The 27,108-nt window shown below is 34.7% G+C and overlaps 4 protein-coding genes across 8 annotated transcripts in view; 3 read left to right on the top strand and 1 right to left on the bottom strand.

Moving 5' to 3' along the window:
• The window catches only part of LOC136416652 (adenosine receptor A2b-like), a 31,527-nt gene extending 27,736 nt beyond the window's left edge, over nt 1-3,791 (top strand). The window contains exons 3-4 of the mRNA XM_066401924.1: nt 1,079-1,290; nt 1,345-3,791. Coding sequence (XP_066258021.1) covers nt 1,079-1,290; nt 1,345-2,403 — 1,271 coding nt within the window. The 3' untranslated portion in view covers nt 2,404-3,791. The remainder of the gene's footprint in view (nt 1-1,078; nt 1,291-1,344) is intronic.
• Nucleotides 3,792-4,948: 1,157 nt separating this feature from the next.
• On the bottom strand, nt 4,949-6,309 carry LOC136416699 (malectin-B). The gene is made up of 3 exons (XM_066402004.1): nt 5,837-6,309; nt 5,578-5,777; nt 4,949-5,520 (listed from the first exon to the last, which is right to left on the bottom strand). Exons 1-3 carry the CDS (start codon nt 6,100-6,102, stop codon nt 5,165-5,167), a joined length of 822 nt encoding a protein of 273 aa, XP_066258101.1. The 5' UTR covers nt 6,103-6,309; the 3' UTR covers nt 4,949-5,164.
• Nucleotides 6,310-6,402: 93 nt separating this feature from the next.
• LOC136416700 (small ribosomal subunit protein uS8A) lies at nt 6,403-8,676 on the top strand. The gene is made up of 3 exons (XM_066402005.1): nt 6,403-6,534; nt 6,832-7,132; nt 8,487-8,676. Exons 2-3 carry the CDS (start codon nt 6,834-6,836, stop codon nt 8,578-8,580), a joined length of 393 nt encoding a protein of 130 aa, XP_066258102.1. The 5' UTR covers nt 6,403-6,534; nt 6,832-6,833; the 3' UTR covers nt 8,581-8,676.
• A 333-nt stretch (nt 8,677-9,009) lies between these two features.
• Nucleotides 9,010-27,108, top strand: part of sdk (sidekick cell adhesion molecule) — a 94,786-nt gene continuing 76,687 nt past the window's right edge. For 4 of the 5 annotated variants that reach the window (XM_066402102.1, XM_066402100.1, XM_066402099.1 and 1 more), the window contains exon 1: nt 9,011-9,546. In XM_066402102.1, the coding sequence (XP_066258199.1) occupies nt 9,393-9,546 (154 nt within the window). In that variant the 5' untranslated portion in view covers nt 9,011-9,392. Of the gene's footprint in view, nt 9,547-27,108 lie in introns of all 5 variants that reach the window. The other variant, XM_066402097.1, reaches the window with a different exon arrangement.

Here is a 27,108-nt window from a genome sequence, read left to right as displayed (position 1 = left end):
TCACAGGGCCTTCGGGAAAACTGACAACTGGAGCAATTTTTGTGGATCGAGAGTTGTAGGCCCGATGTTCGTTTAACGTCAGAAAAATGTATCAGATTTTTACCTAATACTCAAGTTTAAGATTGTTACTTTATGCTCAAATAAACTTCACTCATTGTTCTCATCATCATCGTCATAATCACCATCATCATCATTATCATCATCATCATTATCATTTCCGTCGTCATCATCATCGTCATCATTATTATACTCAACTCCACACTCACCCTGGGTTTTCACTTCGTGTTGTGGATATTCAGAAATTAAATTGTTTATCTGAGATTCAGCTTCAATAAAATTGCCCTTTTCTACTCCTTTTCTAGTATACCAATGAAGGAAAACTTTTCTGTGGAACATGATCAAAAACGTTATACTATTTTTAATTAAGGTGGCACACATTTTCAGATTTTTGGGAGGAATATCATTAACTGCTGTTTTGACATTGTTAGAAAGCCATTCCTGGAAATAAGAGATGTCTTTGCCTAGCGCACATGCGACCTCTGAATATGGAAGCTACAGTGAGGTACATACGATATTGTATGTCCCACGTCTAGAATTACAAGCGCACGTTAAATTTTTGACTTCGAATAGGTGTATTATTAAGTCTGGTACTTTGAGGGCTCCATAAGGTCTATTTTCTGATGGATAAATTTCTATAATATTGTGTAATTGATAGTAATAATAGACCACTTCTAGAGAATAAAGGCGCAAATCCCAGGATGAAGAAAAGTAATCTAAGAACAAATCTTATGTTGATTTGGATCTTCCTGATGTGCGTTCATTCGACCAGGAAATCGGATGGCAGAACTCTCTTACACAGCTCACGTGACTGGCGTTCTCACTTGCGATTCGTGCGTAATATTTTACGCTCGTGTGTTAAATATACCATTGCGTCATATATTATAATATACCATTGCGGCTGTTGCAAGGCTTTGGTGCAGATATAACTTATATTACTTTCAAATTATATTAAATTACATCAAGTCCTCTCCGTTCACGTTTCAATATAAAACGATAATATGTTTTTTTTTTATTTCAGTGATAATCAGTATCTGCTGGTTCGCTGGCTCCCTGGTAGGATTCATGCCTCTCATGGGTTGGCATCAAGGAAAATCCTCCGAAGTGGACTGCTTCTTCCTTAGCGTCATAGACTACCACTACCTCGTGTTCCTGTATTTTGGAACCATAATCACTCCTGCTCTTGTTTTGGCAGCGTTCTATGCCCACATTTATAGAGTTGTCTTGAAGCAGGTTAGAGTAGTATCTCCACCTTTATGCATATTTCCAATATATTTCCATTTCCAGCTCAAACAAATCGTGGTGATGAATCCGGACAAAGCCGGAGGTAAGACAACCGAGGCTCTTCCTTCCGGGGGTATGATCAGAATGCTGGGAGTGCAGCAGCGTAATGAAGTCAAAGCAACTCAAAATCTTGCAATTATAGTCCTATTTTTCATGCTTTGCTGGATTCCTTTGTACACCATCAATTGCCTTATTGCGTTTAACAAAGACTTCCAGGTGAACTCCACTTTCATGTTGTCCTGTATCATACTCTCGCATTTGAACTCGGCAGGAAATCCGCTCCTGTACGCTTATCATTTAAGAGATTTCCGAGCCGCTTTAAAAGCGTTCTTTTGCAATTTGTTGGGCATTGAGCAGGATTGCGAACCATTTCCACCGAGACAGGCTTCAAACTTCAGTCAGTATCGGACAAAGTACCGAAGTTCATCCACTTTTAATTCCCCTAAAAAAATCCTGGGATCGCACCCAGTAGGGGCGATAGTTAAAAACTCGGCCGTAGTGGCTACAGCTCCCACTGGTAAATTAGATAAGAGCATTTGGAATATCACTGAAGATTCGGGCAGGGATTCCGGATCGTCCCAAGACTCTTTTAAAGATGATTCCCATCATCATGATACAGTTCTAATGCTGCGTCCAGCCACTCCATTTAGGCCGAACGTTCTGAAAGTCTATGAAAAATCTCCGGGTGGTGTTGAATCTGATGAACTTCCCACTAAAACGACTTTAAACAGTGCAATTAGAACGCGCCACAGTTGTTCAAGCATGACGAACTATTTGAAAACAAGTAGCGAGAAAAGCTACTCAAGGTCCTCTCCTCAACTGACCAAAGGGCCGTTTGTGGTGGAAACTGAACCGAATCCTGTGAACAGTGAGGAGCGCCGACGGCAAAATTTGTTATGTACAGGCCAGTCGCCTAAATACGGACAAAAATTGATGAGTCCTTACAGGATAGTGAGTAATTTGTTTAAGAATCAAAGGACGCTAAATCGAAGCTTAAGCGACTCGGACTCTTTGAAGAGGCTAAATGGTATTACGACTGACTATTATTCCGTGCCATTGTAATCATAAACGATATAGTCAAATTTGGTAATATTAAGCGCGTTCCAAAGAGATATTGTTGCCATCATTATATAAGCATTGAACTGGGTGTTTCAGAATTGCATGGTATTATTTGAGATATGTATTCCCTAATATAAATAAAAGAAAAAAGTTCATATAAGCATGTGTCCGATCTCGATCGATGGTGGAGTAATAGTATTTTACAAGTTCAGAAAAATGAGGTTTTTATTTTATTGTGTGTGATCTACTGCAAATAGAGCTTTCAAATTTTATATGGGTGTTAGGTACTAAATACTTATTAATACAAGAGTAAATTGCCTTCAACTACTATATAGGATAGTGTATTTTCTGATGTCTCAGTACATAAAATCCTTTAGAAAAATTTCCTCGTAGGCCACTGGTTCATTTTAATATTTTTCTTAAGTTTTTCCATCTATTATCTAAATTTTATCTCCCTTTATTTTTTTTAATAAACAAATTCTATTCAGTTTCCTCATAAACTAATTACTTTCTAAATTAAATCGAATTCGATTCTAGATCAATGAATTCGAATCTACGCATTTCGGAGTTTTCAGATTCATTTTTGTGGAATTCCGTGATTCTTTGACTTTTTTAAAACCATTCTTTAAAACCTGAACGAATTTCACAATATTCCGTTACCAGCATATACTATAATATGTCTGATGAAAGAACAAGTAACCATGGAGGTATATTGGAAGCGTTAAAAGTCCGCAACAATTATCTTTTCTATCAAATCTGTCAAGTAGTATTAAACACTGTTTGTGTAAAAAAAAATCTGAACATCCTGAGACCCGTAGATTTAATTGAATTTATAAAGTAATTAATTTATGAGGAAGCTGAATAGAATTTGTTCAAAAATCAAGGGAGATAAAATTTAGGTAATAGATTGAAAAACTTAAGAAAAATATTAAAATGCATCACTGGCCTACGAGGAAATTTTTCTAAAAGATTTTATGGAGAAAATACACTACCCTGTATAGTAGTTGGAGGCAATTTACTCTTGTATTAAGCAGCATTTGTTACCTAATACGCATATAAAATTAAAAAGATCTATCTGTAGTAGATCACGCACAATAAAATAAAAACCTAAATTTTTCTTAACTTTTAACATACCGTAACTCCGCTACCGATCAAGGTCGGACACATCCTTATATGAACTTTTTTCTTTGTTTTGTACTAGAGAATACGTATCTCAAATAGCGCCGTGTAATTTTGAAACACCTTGTATATTGCATAGCAGCAGTTATGTACACTTTCCGCTCTTTTAATAACGTGAGTTCAGGACTTATATTTATTGTTAAGTAGCTATAGATGTTTGAAAATAAATTTGTGAAGCAGTTGATGAGATATTTTTGTGACCTAATGCTGGATATGTACAGCGAAGAAATCAATATATGCATAATATACAGGGTGTAACATAAGTAGGGGTTTTCCTTTTAACACGACATAGATCTCGAAAAACTAAGCAACATTTTTTTGAAATCTCAAAAACAACCGAAATATACGTCTATCAAAGTTTTAATAAGTACCATTATCTTTAGCTACTACTCACTCCGGGACTAGCTACAAAAGGCATTCGAAATTGTCTCCATTGGTTCCATTTGCACAAATTGTCACTCGCCTTATCCACGACTCTGTGCATGCTGTTAAAAGAGATGGTTTTCCTCTAACTTATTAATTTAAATTAATCGCACCTCATTTAAATTAACAGCATACTAATTGTGACTTTGGGCACTAATAGTATCAATAGTGATAGTTTATCAAAATAATACCTGGAGCTAAACTTTACGACTGATTTTTAAGAGGCATGGGTAAATTGCATAAAAACAGTAAACATTAAATATTTTTTGCTTTTTTACAACAGCTGATCATTTTTTGTGGGACATTTTATTTCCTTTACATTGAATTTACTATTTTATGTAGGAATGGATTTAGATTTTATACAAAAATTTATTAAAACTCATCTACGCCTATTTCGTTTTTTTTGAGATTTCGAAAAAATGTTATATAAAAATATTACTTAGTTTTTTGAAGTCTATGTTGTGTTAAAAAGAAAACCCCTACTTATGTTACATCCTGTATACAAGGTGCCAATTTTAAGAGTACAGCCATGGGAATCTCCGTAGTTATAAAATATGCGAGATCGGTTAATTTAGGGCGAAGTTGTGCAACTTGGAATGCCACATAAATTATGATTGGTTAAAGAATTTCGTTCTCCAAATGTCGGTGTGCGATATCAGTCAGCAGATTCCCCTAGGTAATAAGCTGACTAATGATGTTCTCATTTGCAGTAAATTCCGAGTTAATTTAGGTACATACCTGATCAAGTCTTCCATCTAAATAAACTTTCCTCGTTATGGTTACCATTTAGTCTTCAAGCACATCATTATGAGCACCCGTCTATTTATGTAAACAATTGTCCTCATAGCATCAAGACTATCAAATTGAGTCGTGATTTGATGCGACTGCTAATTCAAAGATTGCCAGATAGTTAGGGCCATATTTCCTGTCTATATGAAATGAAACATTTTATATATCTTAAAATCACTTCTTCAATAGGTCTTTAGACTTTTTTAAACAACCACATACTGCCTACGCAATAGGCAATTTGTTAACACACACAAAAACACATCCAAATAATAAATAAGCCTCTCAAAACAACACCCTTAATCCCCACAAAACCTTAACCTACTTTACCACCTAAAGTAATACCACAGTTAAATGGTGGTGGTTTTTCGTCACATCACAATTTACACAAAAAGAACAAAATTGGAATAAAAGCTCCTATAACAATAAACACTGGAAGCATTATTGAGGACTCCTCTTCGGGCTCAAATGCTTCTGGAATGGTAGGTATGTTACGAGGCCTTTTCTCAGGCCTCTGTTCTTCCTCCAGATCATCCAAATCTAAAGTTGGTTGATCTTGCTGGTGCCTGGAATCTGGATGAATTAAAGGTGGCAGTTTTGGTATGTCATCCAAAGTGCCCTTGATTAAGTAAAATGCGTTGATTTTTGGATTGTCTTTGTAACCTTTGATGAATTCTAATTTAATTTTGTTGAGGTGGATATCTGATTCTTCACCATTAACATATAATTTGCCTGAAATAATAACAAAATTTGTGTATTTTGCCAATTTTAATCCATTGCTTAATTCACCTTTATGCACCTCAAAGGGTACATATTCATCATGGGCTACACCCCTGTCAACTTTACTAAATATATCTAAATCGGCTACAACAGTGTGCTCTTTGTTTAGTACAACGTCAAACACTTTCTGGTCTGGGGACTCAAAATAAACTTCACAAAACTTAAGCGCTAATACATATTTTCCATCAGCAGGAATAGGCAGATCATACCTACGTAGAAATATGTAAATCATTAGCATACTTGTAATGACTCCATCTGTTTTACTTACCCAAAAGTACTAGTATGATATCTCTCAGTTTGATAGAGGATATGATCATTGGGCGGAACTCTTCCTATAAGTAATCTCTTGCCATAATCTGATGCTATACCAACTTGTCCCATTAGGGGATCTTTTTCAAAATGTATGCCATTTGTGTCAGTATGCGCTTCACCTCCTGCATTCACTGCATATATTACTTGACCGGCACTATGTATCTCTTCAAGAAAAAGTAGGGAAAATGTTAATATTGTCAGTTTAAAGCATAAAGGTAACATTATAAAATCCTTGTATTTATTATAATAGTTAACTTAAGATGATCACTGTGAGGTAATATTGTCTACGTGTTAGCTAATCTATAAGTACATATCAAAAAGGTTTAAGTGGCTGCGCCTGTTACATTTAAATTTGGTTGAAATGGGCCTAAATTCCAGACTTCGTAGACTTTTCTTGTCCACAAGCTATTCCGGTCCTGACTTTTTAGGTTAGAAAAAAAATTGGAATTGACAATTGAAAAAGAACAGTTGGATCTTACAGCCTGCTCCTTGCAGTTCAAAGGATTACAAGAAAGTGTCTACTGTCAGCGCGTAATTTGACGTTTGTTGACATTTCAAAAAGCGCCATCTGGGATGTTTCTGATATCTAAAGTCTTTTTCAGGCTGAAAAGTTGAAACAGAGGGTTTATTTTGAAGGTTCAAAATAAATCGCAGGTAATTTAAGTTATTTCAGTGCATCCTTATTTCATTAAAATTTAAATTAATCCCTCAAAGCCTCCTCTATAGAGCTGTATAAACAGTTTTTAGTAAATTCTTCCCAAAAACTCACAAGTTTATTCCGAAGTTTGACGTCTCTTTCTAACCTATAAGTCCTTCTAGGAAAACAAAATATTTTCCTCAATTCTTAACTGAAACTCTCAACTTTTGGCGAAATTCTTCTCAGCAATAGCTAAATACTTGATATTCAGTACATAATCCATATCTTCCCAACTCAAAATATCCAATTTTCAGCCATGGTGCGAATGAATGTTCTCAGTGATGCCCTCAAATCCATCAACAATGCGGAGAAACGTGGAAAGAGGCAGGTCCTTATCCGACCTTGCTCCAAAGTAATCGTGAAGTTTCTCACGGTAATGATGAAACATGGATACATTGGTGAATTTGAAATTGTTGATGATCACAGAAGTGGGAAAATTGTAGTAAATCTGACTGGTAGGCTTAATAAATGTGGAGTAATTTCGCCGAGATTTGACGTTCCGATTACACACATTGAGAAGTGGACAAATAATTTACTGCCATCCAGACAATTTGGGTAAGTCCTCAATAGGTAGGCAATTAGAGCATGTTGAAAAATTCAGACTATGCATCTAAAATTTGATTGTTTGAGAGTGTTATATTCTTCAATTTTAAATGATTTAGTACCATAAACTAAAGGTCTAAATAATTTTGCTGAGAGTATGGTGTCTTGTATAAAGATGTCAAAATGACCTAAAGATCCAATCTTGAAGGAGAGTATGTGAATTATCATTTATTGGGGGTGAGGATATCCTAACACTAAATCTACCAATGCATGCAATATTTCTTTACTTTAAAAGAATATAAGTATGTATTTTTGGTAGTTTATGTAGGCTTGGTATACTTGGGCAAAGGCTTGCCTTTCTCTTTATTTTCTGAGGTGTTATGTGTATCTACTATCACCATATGAAACAAAGTGATGTTTTGTAGCATAATATAACAGTAACAGTAGTTCTTAGTTTGAAGTGAAAACTTTTGAACATGATTAGGAGAATAATTGACATGTTCACATTCATTACTTAATCTGACATGACACTCAATTAGTATGTAAAAAAGATGATGCCAATGATGTCATAAATGTCCATGGTTAAATTCAAAATTAAAATTAAATTGTTGAAATGAACCTGTTTTTTTTTCTTACATACTTGAGACATTTTTATAGAGGATACCATAACCAAGAGATTTCATAAAAATACTAAAATAAAGATAATGCACTGCCTAGTTCAGTGATTTCCATAAAATTTGTTTAGGTACAATTATCAGTACTTTGATCTATTGGCTTTTAGGCAGATCAATGACTTATTGACAGAATGGTGAAGGATTGACTAATGGTGTCTTAAGAATCGTTTTAACTGAAAGTGAAGAATTCCATTGGTTTCAAAAAATGTTACAACTGTAATCAATGTAATTGAGTTACACCTATAATTTTTTGTTTGTGTATGTCTTGTTTTTATGCGCGGATATTGCGTATTTGCCGAATTGTACTTGGGTACGCAAAAATATGAGGACAGTTCACATGCACGCTTATTTTTAAAATGGATTATTTATATATTTCCGTGTAATTTATATTTAAAAGAGTGTGAGGACCTTCCATCACTGTATGTACAGGTTAATGGTTCATTTATAATGCAGGCTGTCTCGTGAAGTAATTACTCAAGTATGCGCTGTCAAAGCAATTTTAAATCAAAAACATATGCCTTAAACTCAATGATAAATTTTCTTTCCAACTGATTTTCTAACTTCCCAAATTCGTGATATCCACACATCTAATCCCGCCATCTGAGGTAAAATTGTCGTCGGGTTTTCTAAACTTTCTAGTTAATTTTTTTGTGCAATTTATTATTTTAGGTAAAAGTTCTATTTTATTTCAGTTATGTGGTACTGACAACTAGTGGAGGAATCATGGATCATGAGGAAGCTAGGCGAAAACATTTGGGTGGAAAAATCTTAGGATTTTTCTTTTGAAGTATATTTATTTATATCCTTCTGAAGTATAATATTTTTATATTAGATCTCAGAAGTATATATGTTAAGAAAAAATAAAAATAAAAATTAAATGAGTATTGGTACTTTTATTTACATTTTACACATTAAGTTTTTTACTTATTTTGTTACTGTATTTAAGATGTTACCTAGAATGCAACATGTTGAAGAATAACCAATGAATTGCTAAATTATTGCCATAATGCACGTAAATTTAACATCGTTTAAGCCTTGTTTGAGTGATCCGGCAACATAGTGTTTGCCACGTGTGTTTGTTGACATTCTAGCATTTAAATTTAGTTTCCTGACCTGTCCGCCAGAGGCCACCACATGCCCGACATACCTCATTGGTCATTCGCCTTTGCACCTGAGAGGCATGCGCGTCAAACTTTCAAGAGGACAAACGCGAATCGGGCATTATTTCTTAAATGAACTTGGCGTTCGAAGCGGTTGGATAGTAGAACAAGTATTTTAATTCCTGTTTTCGGTTACGCGAAAAACAATTAAAATGGAAATTTGTTGAGTGAATGGCGATACGTTTTCCTGTGGTGTTGTGCGAGCTTTTTCCGTTGAAGTTTTCCGTCTTGCCGGCGAAGAACGAAGGTAAAACGGCACGCGAATGCATCCACAGGTGTCTTGATAAAAGTTTCGAAACTTTGGTTGGGATTATTACTGCTCTGTGCGGAGAGCGTGTGCGGAAAATTTGACTTTTCGAGATGGCTTCCAAACGGCTTTCGTGTCTCGTTTTTGTGCCTAAATAACGATCATTGCCGTTCTGAAGGCGTTTAAATATTATGTTAAATTTGGCGGTCGGATGTAAAAGCGGCGGATTTCGACCTTCAACTTTGGTAAATATGGAAGAGAAAGAAAGGAAACTAATACGGATACATGGAGGTTTTGCTCTTCGGCTGGTAGCGGTTGTTAGCCTATTTCCGGGAATATTATCAGGTAAATATTTACGAGTAAAATGTTTGTTATTCATAAGAGTTTAATTCGGATTTCATAGAAAAGCATCAGTAGTAGGCTTTCGGTTAGCTTTACCTTAGCTCTGTCTAATTGTCAACTAACCTAAACATATTCTCTGTGATAAATGTTAAAATTTGAATTAGAAATTAATGTCAGATTTTGACGTTTACCAGGACTCCTTTATTTGACAACTGTTCAGGTTACTTACAACACACCGTTGGTTTGACAGAAAAAACGTGTACCAGAAAATTGTCAAATTTCGTCTTATAGTGTAAAATTTTTGGTCAAATTTTACCTCCCTGAGTAAAATATCTGAGGTTTCTGCGAAGATTCTAGACCGTCCTTTGTATGTTAATTAACTCAATTGTCGGGGTTTCTCGACTTATTAAGTTACATTTAAACTAAGTTATTATCCACATAACTTTGTCTGCATCCAGATCTCAAGTTTTCATTCATTTCTGTGCTTCACAAACTTACCAGGAACTTTTTTCTAAAACCACTTTAGGTACACAAATTATTTAGCTCTATCTGGACGTTATATCCGAAAGGTTATGGCCATTGGTCATAAATTATCCTCGGGGATTGCGTGAACGTAAATCGCTGACCAGAAATGCTTTTCCTGCGGTGTTTTATGAGGAAATGTCAATGTGTACTGCAAACTTTCGTGCGGACCCCGATAATGTTTAGGGAACCTTTTCCTTTAAGTGGCGTACTAAGTACATATGTACAGGGTGTCTCAAACTCGCCGGCACCCTTATACCTATTTTATGGAAACCGAAAGTTATACGAAAAATCTAAACTATGGGTCTTCAATGGACTTGGATGACCTTTATTTCGACCCAAAGAACTTCATTTTTAAGTGCATTATTAAAATGTCGAAGTAACGAATGATGACGTCATCAATGATATTTTTCTTGGAAACATACCCAATTTCTGGAAAAATTATATTGATTTTATTTTTCCATACAATTTTTGTTAAAGGGTTTTCTTCTCATGTGTTATCATTTAAAAGTTACAAGCAAAAACGTCCTAGGAATTATCGCGAAAATATATCCAGAAATACCAGACTAGCCTTGATTTATTCCTTTATCTAAATTGTTAAACCTCGTATTATGCAGCAATACCTAAATAACACGTTTGGACAAAACTGGACTGGCATTAACAGGCCTGTGCAGTGGCCAGGAAAGTCCCGTCACTTAACTCCCATGAACTTTTTCTTGTGGGGATTTCTTAAAAATAAAGTTTATAAAAGTCCTTCAAAGAATTTGGAGCGCTTAAAGGAGAAAATAAGAACTGCTTGGGATAAGTTGACTTAAGAAATATACTATAAAACTACTCAGACGGAAGTTAGGCGAAGACTTCAAAGGTGTCTTGCAGAAGGGAAAAGTCATATTGAAAATATGTTAAATTAAATATATTTATTTTGATTCTTTCTATTATTTAGTTTCATAAAAACTAATTTATTGTTGTTCATTTAGTTCTTGTAAAATTAAATATTTTTGTGATAATTCCTAAGACGCCTTTGGTTCTAACTTTTAAAAGATAACACATAAGGAAAATTGTCTTTAGCAAAACTTGTAGGAAAGAAGAAAGGATCAATATAATTTTGTCAGAATTTGGGTATTTTTCTGGCAAAAATATCATTGATGACGTCACAACTCGTTACTCCGATATTTTAGAAGTGAACTTCTTCATGTCGAAATAGAGATTATCCAACCCCATTGAAGACCCATAGTTTAATTTTTTTATATTACTTTTCGTTTCCATAAAATAGGTACAGGAGAATTTGAAACATCCTGTGCATATAGACTTAATTCGACGTATATTTACATAGTTTCTATACGTGCGTATTTACACCTTATAGCGCAACAAGAAGCTGCAATGTTGATAAATTCCCCTGAGAAATTCCCGACGAATTATTAACCAACTATGCGAAGCAACAATTAAAAACCCCGATAAGATGAGCCGGAGATGAAATGTTAGATAACTTAAGTAGTGTTTTTGCCAGTTAATGAAACCTCTTCCAAAGTTTTCTTGCAATATTAAGTTACTTTGAGAAGGTTTGGCGGAGCGCAAGACCCTCAATCTTTAAGGGCAAAATACTGCTCATAACTTTACCTCAGGCGGGCAATTAAATGCACTCTGGTTCTTAATAAAAACAAAACTATTGCTTATAGCGAAATATCGTGCACACTTCGGAACGGAACCGGGTCCCTAATAAAATGCCGAATATATGTTACTAACGATAATCATACTCCTAATCTAATGCTCTGTAATAATGCTAGGAAAATGGTTAAATATTGCCAACAGTAGAGGATAAAGTTCTAGGACAACTCCTTCAGGTGCCGGAGTTAATTTCAATTTTATGAAAGAGTGGAAGGTAGGCGATAATGTCATTAGGAAACTTGGAGTACCCACTTAAGTAATGATTGAGGAAGTTTATACGCTGGATAGGACAACTAGGTAGATGGATAAATTCTTTGGTAGCGTCCTAATAAAAAAGCGGGACATCTTGTTTGTCTTGCAAAGCAAAGAGGGTTCCGAATGGTCCAGTTGTGACGGCTGTCTCTATCTTGCCTGAATCGTTTGTAGTCTTTCAGTTATTCTTGTCATGTGTGTGCGTTCCTATAGTAATTGGTTGGATGGATTGTGTTGGGGTACTTTATCTTGGTAATTAGTCTTAGTGCAATGTGGTCTGTTGTTTGTGTGTATTGTTTCGTTTTTTCCCGTTGCCTCTGCCCTCAGAATGTGTTCGTAGTTTAACAATCGTCTGCAGATGGACGTAAATATTTTTATTGCCGTTTTTGTGCTGATCCCTGTAACTTCATATGTACGTCAGCGGTCTGAAATGTTTTGTCCGTTTTCTCAGTCGTTTCGTTATAAACAGTAGGTGCAGTATCGTCAGCGTATTGCAATACACAGGGTTGCTCACTAGTGCGTCAAAATGCTATATCTCGGTAAATATGAGTTTTAAAAGAAAATGCTTCTTGTTCAACTTTTTGGCCATTAAGAGGTGTGTATTTTAAGATTATTATCAAACGTACAAAGTCCTCTATAAGAGTGTGGCAGGACCAAATTATGTTTTTTTAAATGGAACCCTTCAATTTTTCCGCCGAGAAAATTGGGGCATTCCTATCGAAATAAGCAAGTTATCGAGGTGTTAAGTCATGTGTAACTTCGAAGATCTGTTTAAGGGGCTATGAAAAACTGTTTATTATTAAAATACGTCAAATGTAGCGCATTAGCTCCCCTTAGAGCCCCATAAGACCGATTCCGAAATTCGCAACGCTTAGAGTACAGCACCGATTTCCGTGAGACCTTGCAGCTATCAATTTTTAAAAATTTTCCCTAATAACTCGGCAACGGTAAATTTTTGATACCTTATACATAAACTGATCTTAAAATTTGACGATAAATCCGAAAGTGGCAAAAAATCGGGGGCTCTATTTAAAAAAAAATCATAATTCGGTACTACCACACTTTTATGACGGACCTTGTGCATTTCAAAATAATTTTAAAATACGCACCTCTTAATGACCAAAAACCTTGCTATGAAACATTTCCTTCTGAATCTGATATGTACTGAGATATCGCACCTTGATGCATTAAGGAGCAACCCTGTATATGCTGTTTTGTCATATAAAATATTATGGCAGTATATTTGATAAAGGAAGGGTGAGAGCGGCGATGCCTGAGGGAGCCCTTGTTTAGAAGAAAAAGGGAAAGAAAGAGTATCGTCAGTTCGTACTTTTAGTTTTCGATAGGTTTTTGATGATACGAAGTAGATATTTTGGCGTTTGAGGATAGTATGATTTGTAAAGTAGACCACTGTGCCAGATGCTGTCAAATGCGTTATTCATACATGGACTCTATAAATAGACCTGTTGATCTGCCGTTTAGATATATTGTTTGTATGGTTGTTAAAACGAAGAGTGGGTGTATAATGCAGTGTTTCGGTTTAAAACCAAATTGTTATAGGTATGTTTTCCTGTCAGTTTCTGAAGTGTGTTTTTATTATGCGTTCAAAAACTTTGCTTAGCACCGAGGGTAATGCAATCGGTCAGTAGTTTTGCGTTTGTGGGTTGTCCAGTTAATTTTTGAGATGAATGTTAAATTTTCGCGCAATTTTTTTTTACAACATTCGAAGACAATTATCTTAACAAAAATGCCTTGCCGAGTTGGTTTCTGTTTTCGGCAATGACACGCCACATCAATCGACAATTTCTCGTTGGTATCGAGAATTCAAATGTGGACGGATGAGTCTTAGCGACGATCCATGGGCAGGTGCACCAAAAATGGCAGTCACCCAGGAAATCGTCGATGCTGTGCGCATGTACATTAAGGAAGTTTGACATGTGACACATCGCGAAATCGAGGCATCATTGGTGATTTCAACGACCTCAATTTAGAAAATTTTGCATGAAAAATTGGCTGTGAAACGATAGCCTCTCGTTAAATAACGCATCTGTTGACCGAAGAACAGAAAGAAGGTGGAGTCAATTGGTGTCAAAAAATTCTAGAGTGCTTCAATACAGGAAACTAAAAACATGTACAGCATCGTCACTAACGATGAATTGTGAATTTACTCGTATAAACAAAACGTTCAATTGTTAAACCGTCCTCCGTACAGTTCTGACCTAAATCCCAACGATTTCTTTACCTTTCCGAAAATGAAGAACGGACTGCGTAGTCAAAGGTTTCAGTTGCCAAAAGAAGCAGTCGACGCCTTCAAAGACGTCATTTTGATTGTGCTAACAAACGAGTGGGATAACTGTTTCCAGGAACGGTTCCAGCACGTGCAAAAGTGCATTGATTTTCATGGAGAATAGAGTCCTTAAAAGCTATTGTGTAGTTTTCGAAGCGTCCTCGTACGCGAGAACTCAAAACTGCTGACACTCAATTATACACGCGGCATTTTTTCTAAAGGAGAGCGAGAGACTATTCGCTTTGATACCTTTTTACATATACTTAGTCATTTAGATATACCCTTTTTTTACCCTTCAGTTACAACATAGCCTTTGGAATTCAATACATATTCTTTTTTGTTTTCCAACCAAGTGAGTTTAATTATTCAGTGCGACCATCCCAAAAAGTTAACGCGACCAATAGATCCTCCACATTTCAACAGCTATTTACTATTTTATTCCAGCTGTATATGCAAAACTTAAAAGACAGCCTAGGTATTCATGTTTTCCATGTCATGGAATTGTTGAACAACTGTTGATTCTTATACAGGTGTTCAGGTGGTTTAATATGTATTAGGTCTGTAAATACGAAACCGGAATTTGTTCATAGAAGGCCCTAGCTGTCAATGTAGCTACCGACAGACTGCATTATTGATGCCACTTTTTTCTTGACATTCTGACAAAGATTTTCTTCTCAAGTTCCACAATACAAGTTTCATGCAATAGCATAATTTGTAATAGCGTTGAACATGTTGAATTTTATGCTTGAAAACTATAAGTTGCGGCCATTATTGATTTTTTGTTACCATTTTAAGAAAACTGCTGCTGAATCGCATCGAATGCTTGTCGGAGCTTGCTGTAAGCATGCTATTGGTAAATAGTACTGCTTTGAGTGGTTTAAAAATTTTAAACGCGGTGATTTTGACGTGAGAAATGAAGAATGTGGAATATCATCAAAAAATTTGAAGATAGCGAATTGCAAGCATTGTTGAGGATAACGTTCAAATGCAATAGCTTGCAGCATTAAACGTGACACGAGAAGCTCTCTACATATGTTTAAAAGCCATGGGAAAACCCAGAAGATGGGAAAATGGGTTCTACATGAACTGATTGAGAGACAGCAGGAAAACTGAAATACCACTTGTAAAATGCTGCTCAGTAGATATAAAAGAAAGTAATTTCTCCATTGAATTATGTCCGGCAATGAAAAGTGGATATATTTTGAGACTCTTAAGCGTAAAAGATTATGGGTAATTTTAGGCGAACCATCGACATCAACTGCAAGGCCTAATCGATGAGAGCGGAAGACAGTGTTCTGTGTTTGGTGGAATTAGAAGCGTGTGATCTATTATGAGTTGTTAAAACATGGTGAAACAGTTAAGACTGAACCCTACCGATCAGGAATGGTAGATTTGAATCACTTGTCTGTAATTTGGAAATTTCAGCAAAACAATGATTTGAAGTATATGGCAGCTAGTGTTCGTGCTTGGTTTGACTGGAATTCTGCGTCTTTTCTGAAATGGCCTTCCTGTTGTTCGGATTTTAATCCAATTGAAAATTTTTGGAATAATGCGAAGAAGGCTTTGAAACAAAAAAAACTAAAAATATTCTAAATTTATTCGGTCTATGTCAAATTCTTGTTTGAAAGTAGAGAAGAATAAAGACTACCCGACTCATTACTAGGTATTTTAAGTTTTGTTTTTTAATGTTTTTATTTGTTTAAATACATCGTTCGTAATTATATTCGAGGAGTTTGTTGACTTTTTTAATGAAAAAGTTTTTTTCCCAGTTTCGATTATTGCAATTTTCTTAAAATTCATATTATTGACGTCTCTTATGATCTAATAGGTCGTTAAAACATTTTTTGTTGTAATTTTTTAAAGTATACTTCCAACGAATTATATTTCGGAACATTCAAAAAGCCGTCCAAAAATTAACGCAGGCCTAAAATAAGCCAGAATCAAGTCCGTTTACGTTTCTCATTGGAAAGGTATGAGAGGAATATGGTGACGTAACCAATTTGACTGCATGGCCTTTCCTTTGCTCGGGACTTCAGGCAAGGTAACGTAAGTAGGTAAAGTCCGCCATACAAAGAAAATACCTACCTGCCTGCGGTGGAATTCTCGATCTGTGGTCAGACCAGACAACAGTTTCTTTGTATGAAGACTTGTGGTTTAGAGGCCTTAAGTCTGTGGACACTTGCATATAGTTCCTCGGTCCGCTGAACCAAATTAATTAATGCTGAGATGACGAAGAGGTGTTGCACGGAGAATTTGCATTAGTTATGCTCCTTCTCAGACGACCGAAGGCAGCCAAGATTCCACGTTGTTACCAACCGGACCCCTATACTAGAACTAACAGCATTCAAGAGGTGCTGAAATCAGTAATGTCTTGGCGAACGGAATGCGGATGATTTCTGTGCATTATCTAAACTGTAAAGGGAAAAAAATGATACGGTTATTGTATTCTCCCCCATATCACCAATGTTTTTGTTAAGGCTCATTGCGAATTATTGTGTTTATAATGAAAGTCCCGGCTGTCTTAATATCGTTTCTCATAAATTCATTTTTGGGAGGTTTATACAAATTTGCTAATTAGGCTTAAAATCCGTTTCTTTTTCCCTTCAATCGTTGTCTATCTGTGCTTTGCCGGTTTTTTCCTAAACAAATTCGAGGAACATGAAAACCGGAGGTTAAACAAGGCGAATGTAAGGGCAAACAGTTGTTTTTTGAGAAAAGATGACTGGCACTATAGGCGGGGAGCTATTTTTAAATTGCCATTTAGGGAAATTAATTTCCCGGCAACTGCCTGACGACGATGAAAAATTGAGTAATCTTCTAATAGGTGGTGCCGCAGCTTCAGGGATGCGCGGGTATATAGGGTGTGATTTAAGCACGTGGTCAAACTTCAAGGGGCGATTCTTTCAGTGATTCTAAGACGAAAAATTTATATAAACGTAGGTCTGGTAATGCTTCGTTTTCAAGATACAGGGTGTCAAACTCTTTTTTTTACTGTTACATATTAAAAAAAATTTAAATAACAAGCAGATGCAAACTAATATAACGTTGAAACTTGGTGGCAATTTTGAATGTAATATAAAGGAATCTTTTAAGCTAGAAATTGCTTGCCTCCTTTTGTCAGTGGCATGCATAGAGATAACGCCAGAAAGTTAAGAAAAATTAAACGAGAAAACATTTTATTAAATTTACACTTAAACTAATGGTATAATTTTTGTTTAGCAAAAAAAACATTTAACAATAAGTAAATGCCACATCTTAACCAAATCTACTAAAAGATTATTAGATTTTTACGAAAAAAACTATTAAAAAAAAGTTTGGTACCCTGTACCTTGAAAACAAAGTATTATATATTTGTTTATATAAACCTTTCGACTTAGAAACACTCAAAGAATCACCCCTTCAAATTTGGCCATGTACTTAAATAACACCCTGTATAAGCGAGTAGTATGACTGCATAAACGTATAAGAAAGACCTAGACTTTTGAGGAGGAGTTCCTTCCGTACTTTTCAACTTTTTTGCAATTTTTATCACGTCCACAATAACCTTAATTCGACTACATTTTCCCTCTTTGTTGTTTCGCATGACATAAGTAAGAGACGTGTCTGTAGAATTATTCAGATAACAAACAGGTGTTTACTCAATTACACGATCATCGATTTTATGGCAGTGGGATGTTATTTAATTCCAAGTTGAGTCAGGTAAAAGGTCCAACAATCCGAGGAAATACGGAGCTTAATTAGTGGTGAAATTAAAAAGCGAATGATTAATAATTAAGAAATTTGAATTACCTTGTTTGGAATCCGTTATGAGCCTTTCACGGATATGCAAGTAATTCAAACTTGCAGGCATTTAACGGACTTCCATTAATGTTCTAACACACATGATGTTTATCCCGACGACCCCATAAAAATCTATTTCAGGCCCGAATGTTAATAATAAGGAACTAAAAACCAGAAATGTACTGTGTATTATATAACCGAAATGTCTTGAGCTACTGTTACTATCTGGTACCATAATAAACACTGTACCAATTTAAAAGGCTTATGTCGTGCACCTTAATGCAGATGTGTCTATCCAAACCATAAAACTTTTAGCTGGTTTCCTCGAATGTACCTAAATGTAAATGTGATTGTTTTTGATGTATTTGCTGCTGTTGGTTTAAAACAGGTTTAAAGGAATCTTGTGGATTGACAGTTTTGTGAATTACAAGCGGATTAAATTGGGGATGAGAGAAAAAGGTGTGAAGAAGCATACAAATTGCCGTATGATATCATATGGTTTGCATGGTGGTTACGTCATCGTTCTGGTTTCTTCCTGATTACTCATGTATTGAGCAAGATAGAAATTTGACGTCACCGACATATGACTAAGTAAAGACATTTCGGACGTTGATCAACTGTTCCGTCAAAAAAACGAAATATGTCATGACAATTGTAGTAGAGTCCTACGAAACCCCTGCAACACTACAATTTTGAGTTAGAAGCCATTTAATTAATTAGAACGCTCTTCACGCTCTTCATAAGGGAAACATACAGTTTATGCATAGTATTCGGATAATTTGTCACTTTACGTTTATTCTGATTCAATGGTCTAGATCGGATTGATTCCTATAGGCTGATTTTCAGTAAATCAAACTGGCTGACTATCATCGGGAAATAATCTACAGGATGACAATTTGAAAACGAACAGCATCTAATATTTGTTTAACTGTTGAGAATATAACAATTTGGCAAAACGCGTCAAATTAGATATCAAGGGAGTCAACTTTTGTGGTATTTGGCGTTGTATTATATTCAACCCCCTGAGCCTCAGGGTGTCTACTTCTAAAATTTTAAATAGTAACCCTCAGTTTTTATGTCACTTTTGATATTCTTATGGAATTCTAGATATATACCATCTTTTTTTTGTAGAATTTGTTTTGTCAAAACTTAAGTTATTTACTTCACAATTCAACGAAACGCTTAAAACCGATTCCAATGTAACAATGTTTTTAAATTTAAATTACAATATGTATGCAAGTTTTAAAGGGGTTCCATTGTCACATCCACTTTCTAAAGAGTATGATAAAGCTATTGAAATTTGAAATTAACTACTTTTATTATTTTATAAACTGTTGGAAATTATTTCTATTGTTTTCTAAGCACAAGTACAACCGCTATTCAAACTTTTCTCGAACGTTTTGAAATGTTGGAGTGAAATAGCTCTACATTTTTGAATAATCCTTTGTTGGAGTTGTTCTATTGAGTCTGGTTGGATTTTAAACACTATCGATTTCAAATGGCTCCCATAGAAAGAAATCAAGTGATGTCAGATCTGGAGAGCTGGGTGTCCATTCAATAGGTCCTCTCCTAACAATCCACTTCCCCGGATAATGATTATCCAACCACTCTCTCACTGAACGTACATAATGAGGAGGTGCTCCGTCTTGTTGGAAGTGCAGTAAATGTTCATTTAAGGTAAGATTTTCATTGACGTTCCTTTGGTTTTCCACTTCATGAATTATAATAGACTCGATAGTTGTATGTAATATCTCACCATAAACTTCACCATTTAAATTTCCATCTAGAAAAAGAGGACCAACGACGGCATTACCTAATATATCCGCTCAAACGTTTATATTTTCAGGACGTTGTGTATGTCCGTCTCCAACTATGTAAGGATGAAAGTCGGTCCAACAACGGCAATTTTGTTTGTTGACTTTGACATTTAAGTAGAAAGTGTATTAATTACTCCACCAGATATTTTTTATTAACTGGGGCTCAGCAATAATCCTGTTAGTCATAATTTCGCAAAACTCAATACGTCTGTCGGGGTCATCATCCTCTAATTCTTGAGTAATTTGTAATGAAAAATATTGTGAAGCTTCAATACTTTTCTGGCTGACTCACGTGATACCCCAGTCATGTTTGCAGCTTTACGAAGCGACATAGTGGAGGTCATTGAAAATTGGCCAACAACTTCAATCCGATTGGCCTCATTGAGCAACCTTGGCTTACTCCTTTTCTTATTGCAAACAGATCCAGTTTCTTCAAATCTAGCTATTAGTTCTGGGATGTACTTGTGCCCAACGTGCTTTTTTGGATATCTAGCATTAAACGTGACAGCCGTCCTTACAAAGTAACAATTTTCAGCCCCATACATGAAAATCGTTTCGAGGCGTTTAGCAATGGTGTAAACTGTTTTAAGGAGCAGATACAACACGAGCAACGAGAGTAAATAACAATTGGAAGCAATTGAATTTTTTTATGGAATTACTCGTATTACTTTAAATATTATTACTGATAAAACAATTCGTCAAATGAATAAAAACGCTACCGAAAATAACGATTATATTTATTACTTTTATATAATATCAGAAATAAGCAAAATGAAGTAATAAAAAAAGGTTTGAGCGTACCCGAAAATTTGAACTATTTTTCGTTTTGTAGCAACAAAATGTAAATAAACGAAGGAAACTGGAATGTGACTTTGTATTAACTTACATTGGAATTGGTGTTAAGCATTTCATCGAATTGTGAAGTAAATTACCTAAATTTTAACAGAAAAAAAAATTTACCAGAAAAAGGATGGTATATGTCAAGAATTCCATAAGGATATCAAAAATTGCGTAAAAATTGGGGGTTGCTGTTTAAAATTTTAGGGATACGCACCCTGGGACTCAGGAAGTTGAATGTAATACAACAGCAAATACCTCAAAAGTTGATTTCCTTGATATCTAATTTGACATCTTTTGCCAAATGTTTATATTGTCAACAGTCAAAAATATTTATTAAATGCTGTTCATTTTCAAATTGTCACCCTGTATAATTATTTCCGTAAAGCTTTTTTTTATATACATTTCTATATACAAAATGACATATTATAGGTTTGTAAATATGGACTATGTCTATTGTCCAAGTAGGGTAGCTTCATTTTAAGCATTGGGTAGTTAATTCTTAAAATTTAGTTTTTAATTATGACTAACCTTCGTCCATAGGCTCACAATTATCTGCTCTTCCTTTTTCCTTGACCCTGGCAAATTAGTGATTAAATCTTGTTCGTCTTGCAGTTGTGGGTACCCATCTTGGGTTTTCACGATTCGAAATTAGTCAAGATGACAATTAATGCCTCAGTTTTAAATAAGTAAGTTTTCACGGTTCTCGTAATATAGGGCTCATATAAAGCATCATGAAAGTAAAAACATTAATTTCAATAACCTTAACTCAAAATAATTATTATTTGGTCGCGTTGCCTGGCCATAAATCACTAGTTTGTTTAAAAATAAGTTAATATTGCAGAACGTTAAATCAAATGCTTGCACTGATCCGAAAGATTATTAAACGCAAAACAATTGCTCGGCTTGTTAAGAAAATGATGCTATAATTTGGATTTTAAAATTCATTTAGTTTAACTAAAATTGGTCTAATTTATGATATTTAATGCTCAAGCTGGCAACTCACGGATGCGAGAAGAAAATCTTTGAATGAATCGCCATTTTCTTGCTGCGGCCGAGATATTGACGTAACTGCCTAGTGCGATCATGTTATGCATACTGCGACTAGTGGTAAGAGAGAAATATACAATCAAAAAAGTTACTTTCAAGCAAACGGGTCACCATGCAGACACAAAAAAAAAGTAACGCATAATGCATTGAATATGTTGGCACGAAAAATATTTATATACTCGTATGTAGCAACCACCTCTGCAATGTAATCTGACTTATGCCAGGGTGATACAATCACAGTTATTTCTATTTGTGAAACAACTAAGAATGTAATTATTTGGGCGTGTGCCCTAATGACTTGTAAATAAAGACCTGTGGAACAATGCTAATGAAATAATTAGGACTTACATAATTTTCCTCATCATTTTCTTCATATCGTGGAAAAAAATCTATAACATGATTATTTACCGTCGCATTAACCTTACGCAATGAAAGTAACATTTTCGTTTCCAATCGATTTCATCCGTTAAAATTGACACCGATAATTAAGCTCTCTTGTCTAATCCGTTATTCTGTTACCGCCCTTGTGAAACAACCGCGATGAAATCACCAACGGCGCCATAAAAGTGTTACAAATTATCCTTTCGGCATCAGTGATTACGTTTTTAAATCAAAATAAACCAGAACATTATAAACATTTGTCGACATGCCCCTAATTGATGACTTTTGGCTTCTCTACCAACTTCGCTGAATGTATGTTTTAATTCTTATTCATTAACGTTAAAAAATTATATCGTCGTTTGTTGACAAATTGGTGAAGGCTGCTTTAATTTCAATAAATGTGTCAGGAACAGTTGAAAAATTTACCTGCGGATGACCTAATAACATTTTAGTTAAACTAACTAATGTCGGAATTACTCGCTTGCTTGTTTGCATCTTGGCCAGCAGGTGTCGAATTAGATTTTGGAGTGGTCAATGATTGTCACATTTTCAATTTTTTCTTCGTTTGCTGCCATATTATATTAACGGCGATAAGAAAACATTTGAACTAATAATTAAGATCAAACGGTGCCATGGAAATAAATTGTTTCGTCCCTAATAATAGACAGTAACAGCAACCGAATCTGACATATGAATGAAGTTACAAATATGACAAATGTCAAATTTTTAGTAGGCATCATGCAAAGACATTTAATTTTTAATACTTTAATAAACCACATCTGTGTCGATTGTATCCGAAGGCCTAGTCAACGGCTGAACGACTTTGTAACTTCTACAGATGTCTTGTTTTCTTCTATGGGATGGATTGTATAATGCAACAATGTTTTCCTTCATAGAGGTCTCCCCGGTTACCATGGACATCTTGACGAATGTCCATATTTTTATTTAAAATTTTTGACAGTGTCACTTATTTTATAAGCAGAGTTCGGTAATTGTGTCCTGAGCGCTCCAATCATCATTCTATCTATTTCCAACTTGTTAAGAATGAAGGCGAACAGTAAATGTAGTGTTTGCACGGAATTGTCCGAGCCACACCGTTTGCGTCTACATTTGTCCGTTGAAATTTTAAAATTATCCTTACTCTTACTCTGCTTAAAAATTTTCTCTGGTGCAGAAGAACCTTATGTCGGGCAGTTGGTAGATAACCAACAGCAATCGAAATCCCCTTCGTTGATATGATAACATAAAGAATTTGAAAGAGAGACATAATTAATTATGAATATGTGCTGTCCACAAGGATAGCTTAAAATTAGTACTTGAATTATTACTTGGCTAGGAGTTTTGGGATTGTGATGCTACCCTTAGTATTAGACCTTTTTAGAAACGGTGATCTGGATCGGATTGTTTTCATGATCCACAATGATAGCTAGCCAATCCGATTGGTTGAAAAATAGCTGATAGGAATCAATTCCAACCAGAGCATCGTTTCCGAAAAGTCGTCTTTGGCTCCATCATGAGCAGAATTTGTAATTTCGCTATGTCAAACTCACACGAGAATAGGGCACGGGTATATGACGTTATTTTTTTTATTAGGGTATAGTAGGATTGTCAATATTTATCGAAACATCGTCATAGAATTATAGTTTACCAAAAATTTTTGCAACTTTTGCCTTATTTAACCGACCTTCTAACTCTGAAGGTTTGGAAGATAACAATAATGAACAATAGCCATTGTACCATCCAGCATAGGTGTCGCACTTAAGAAAAAAAGGATGTTGTCAAAATGGCATATTGGGCGTACCCTGTAGATTCGGAATACCGATATTACTAGAGGGTGGAAATTTTTTTTTGCACTGTACATTATCATAAACTATTCATTTTCGTGATTTTTTCTCCCAAATTTCAAAAATATTTCTTAGGCGTTCTTTTTGCATATTTTCTTTTTATTTCCTCAGAATTTTCTTTCGTTTCCATAGCCGAAAAGGGTACTCAGCTAGACTTACCATCCTCGTCTGAAATTACGAAATCATTAGCCATAGAAAATAGTTTGCACACTGTAAAACCGCTTTTAACAAAAACTTTTTACCACGTCCAAGCTACGTCTGACTGAAAGTTAGAACGCGATGAAGCTCATCTAATTAAAATTGTATGGACACTTGTTTGAGTTGTTTGGCCCTCGATACGCCTGATGAATAAGTAAGTCATCGGGGTCTAGATGTTCAATTTGTATTCCGTACAAAAAAGGAAATAGCGGAGACAGTTTTTACAGTGCCACTTGGATCAATCAAGTAATGTGAAAATCTATATATAAGCTATTCACAATATATTATAGATATCAATTGTATCGAATTTGAAATATCCTTTAATCGTAATCCTATAGCTAAATACATAGGAATCGAATTTTAAAAAAACTTTGCAACAAGGAGAGATGCCCCCCTTATCTTCATCATGTTAGGAGGTAAACGTGTTCCCATATACAGGGTGATTCACGTAACTGTTTCATTAGAAACTTTTGTACTTGTAACAAATCTAAATTTTTCATATTTGGGGGTTAAACTAATGTAGATACACTCTACTTTTTAAAAATATTTTGAAGGTTATATCACTTCCGGTTATACCGGAAGTCGAGGTCAACTTCATTATTTCAAATGGAACACCCAGTATATTTTTGCATTTTTGGAATCTAGGGATTAAGCTGATTAAATTCTTATTAGATACTCCTATACCTAAACCTAACCGTTTTAAAGATATTTTGGTTTAAAAGAAAAATCTTTCTAAAACACCATTTTTATAAAATTTAAAATTCTCAGTTATTATTGAAGCTGGCTTTACGAAAATTTGCTGACGTGTTAACTAGATATGGTAGATTAGGTTAATGTGAAAAGTTTTTATAAATATCATACAGGGTATCCAAAAAACTACATCATATTTAAAGAACTTTAATAGCAAAAAAGTCGCTTATTTCAAATGGAACACCCCATATATATTTATATGTCTAGAATCTAAATTTAATTCTGAATTGATTACTATTAAGCGTCCCTATACCCAAAATTAACGCTTTTGCTCTAATTTGCGATTTTTGAATATTGTACAATAATAATTGTAAGTATCTTAGTCGGCTTTGAAAAGAACATCGCTGCTTCCTGTAAAATGCGTTTGTATAATGCAGTTAATGTAATTATCAATTTAATAAGTTCGCTCAGCAGTTTAACGCATGTTACAGGAAGCAGCCCTGTATGTACAATTATTATCGTACAATATTCAAAAATGGCAAATTAGAGCAAAAGCGTTAATTTTAGGTATAGAGATGCTTAATAATAATCGATTCAAAATTAAATTTAGATTCTAGACATATGAAAATATATGGGGTGTTCTATTTGAAATAAGCGATTTTTTTGCCATCAAAGTTCTTTAAATATGATGTGGTTTTTTGGATACCCTGTATGATATTTATAAAAACTTTTCACATTAACCTAATCTACCATATCTAGTTAACATGTCAACAAATTTTTGTAAAGCCAGTTTGAATAATAACTGAGAATATTAAATTTTATAGAAATGGTGTTTTAAAAAGATTTTTCTTTTAAACCAAAATATCTTTAAAACGGTTAGGTTTAGGTATAGGAGTACCTAATAAGAATTTAATCAGCTTAATCCCTAGATTCCAAAAATGCAAAAATATACTGGGGGTTCTATTTGAAATAAGGAAGTTGACCTCGACTTCCGGTATAACCGGAAGTGATATGACCTTCAAAATATTAAAAAAAGTAGAGTGTATCTACATTAGTTTAACCCCCAAATATAAAGAATTTCAATTTGTTAAAAGTACAAAAGTTTCTAATGAAACAGTTACGTGAATCACCCTGTATTCTCCAATACACTTAATTGATATGTCTCCTCCATGCAGTGTTTACTCTACTTTCCAGACCAACTTTCTAATTATAAGAAGAGACAGTTGAATTCTCGTCTTCTACTCTTTTGTAATTCTGCCCAGCCAAATTTAAGTAAATGAAAATAAAATTACTCACCAGCATTATTAAAGCTGTCTATTATAGATACTATGTAGGTTTCCTATAATACATGCATACATATACAGAGTGAGTTAAATTTCATATTGTCATCTAGGTTTATAAGCTGCCACAGCTATAATTTTCATTGATGATATACATATTTCTATTTTTCCTTTGTATTTGTATTCGACTCAGTTTCCTTAGGTTCCTGTACACCTGAAGTTATTCCTTTCTCGAACGTGGGGAACGCTTTCTCAGAACGAAAACACGATAGAGACTTGCGTAAACAAACCTCCAAATAATGTCGAAATGTGAGCGAAAAGTCAACAAACTGGCTTGTTGCTGTTTCTGGTGGTATTTGTGTACTCGTATGGTGTATATCTCATAAGAAGTTTATTGGATTTTGAAATTTAATTATATTTTCGATTGCTTGTTTACACCATGCCTGTGGTAGTGGAACTGAGTTCTGTAAAATTAAAATTTGCCTTTTGGTCAACTTTATTACATGAAAATGAAATGAAAAAAAACCAAAAAAGGGATTTTTAACCAAACTTTAAAATAAAAATAATATGAAGAAAAGTAGAAAAAAGTCAAACAAAAAAACATAACATAAAACATCACATATATTTTACACCGTTTTTATGCAATATTGAGTTTTTTGTGGCGTTTTGGTGAACCAAAAAGTGCGCACTAAGTGCGTTAATATGGTCACCAAATACTGAAAAGTGGATCATATTACTGCATTGACGTGAGTGCCGGAACACACCATTAGGCGAAAACTTGTCTTTTCATTAAAGATTCTCTTAATTACCCTTATTTTCGGTAATACTCTCGAAGGCATAATGACACGATTTTTTTACTTGGAATTACCCACTGAAACACAAACAAAATTTAAACTTAACTCATAACAACTTTGATCCATTAGAGGAGAAACTCAATTCCGGATCGCCAGAAATATGTGCAA

Source organism: Euwallacea similis, chromosome 24, assembly GCF_039881205.1.
Source record: "Euwallacea similis isolate ESF13 chromosome 24, ESF131.1, whole genome shotgun sequence".
Taxonomy (NCBI): Eukaryota; Metazoa; Arthropoda; class Insecta; order Coleoptera; family Curculionidae; genus Euwallacea; species Euwallacea similis.
Note: the sequence above shows the minus strand (reverse complement) of the source record. Positions and strands in the feature narration are given on the sequence as shown.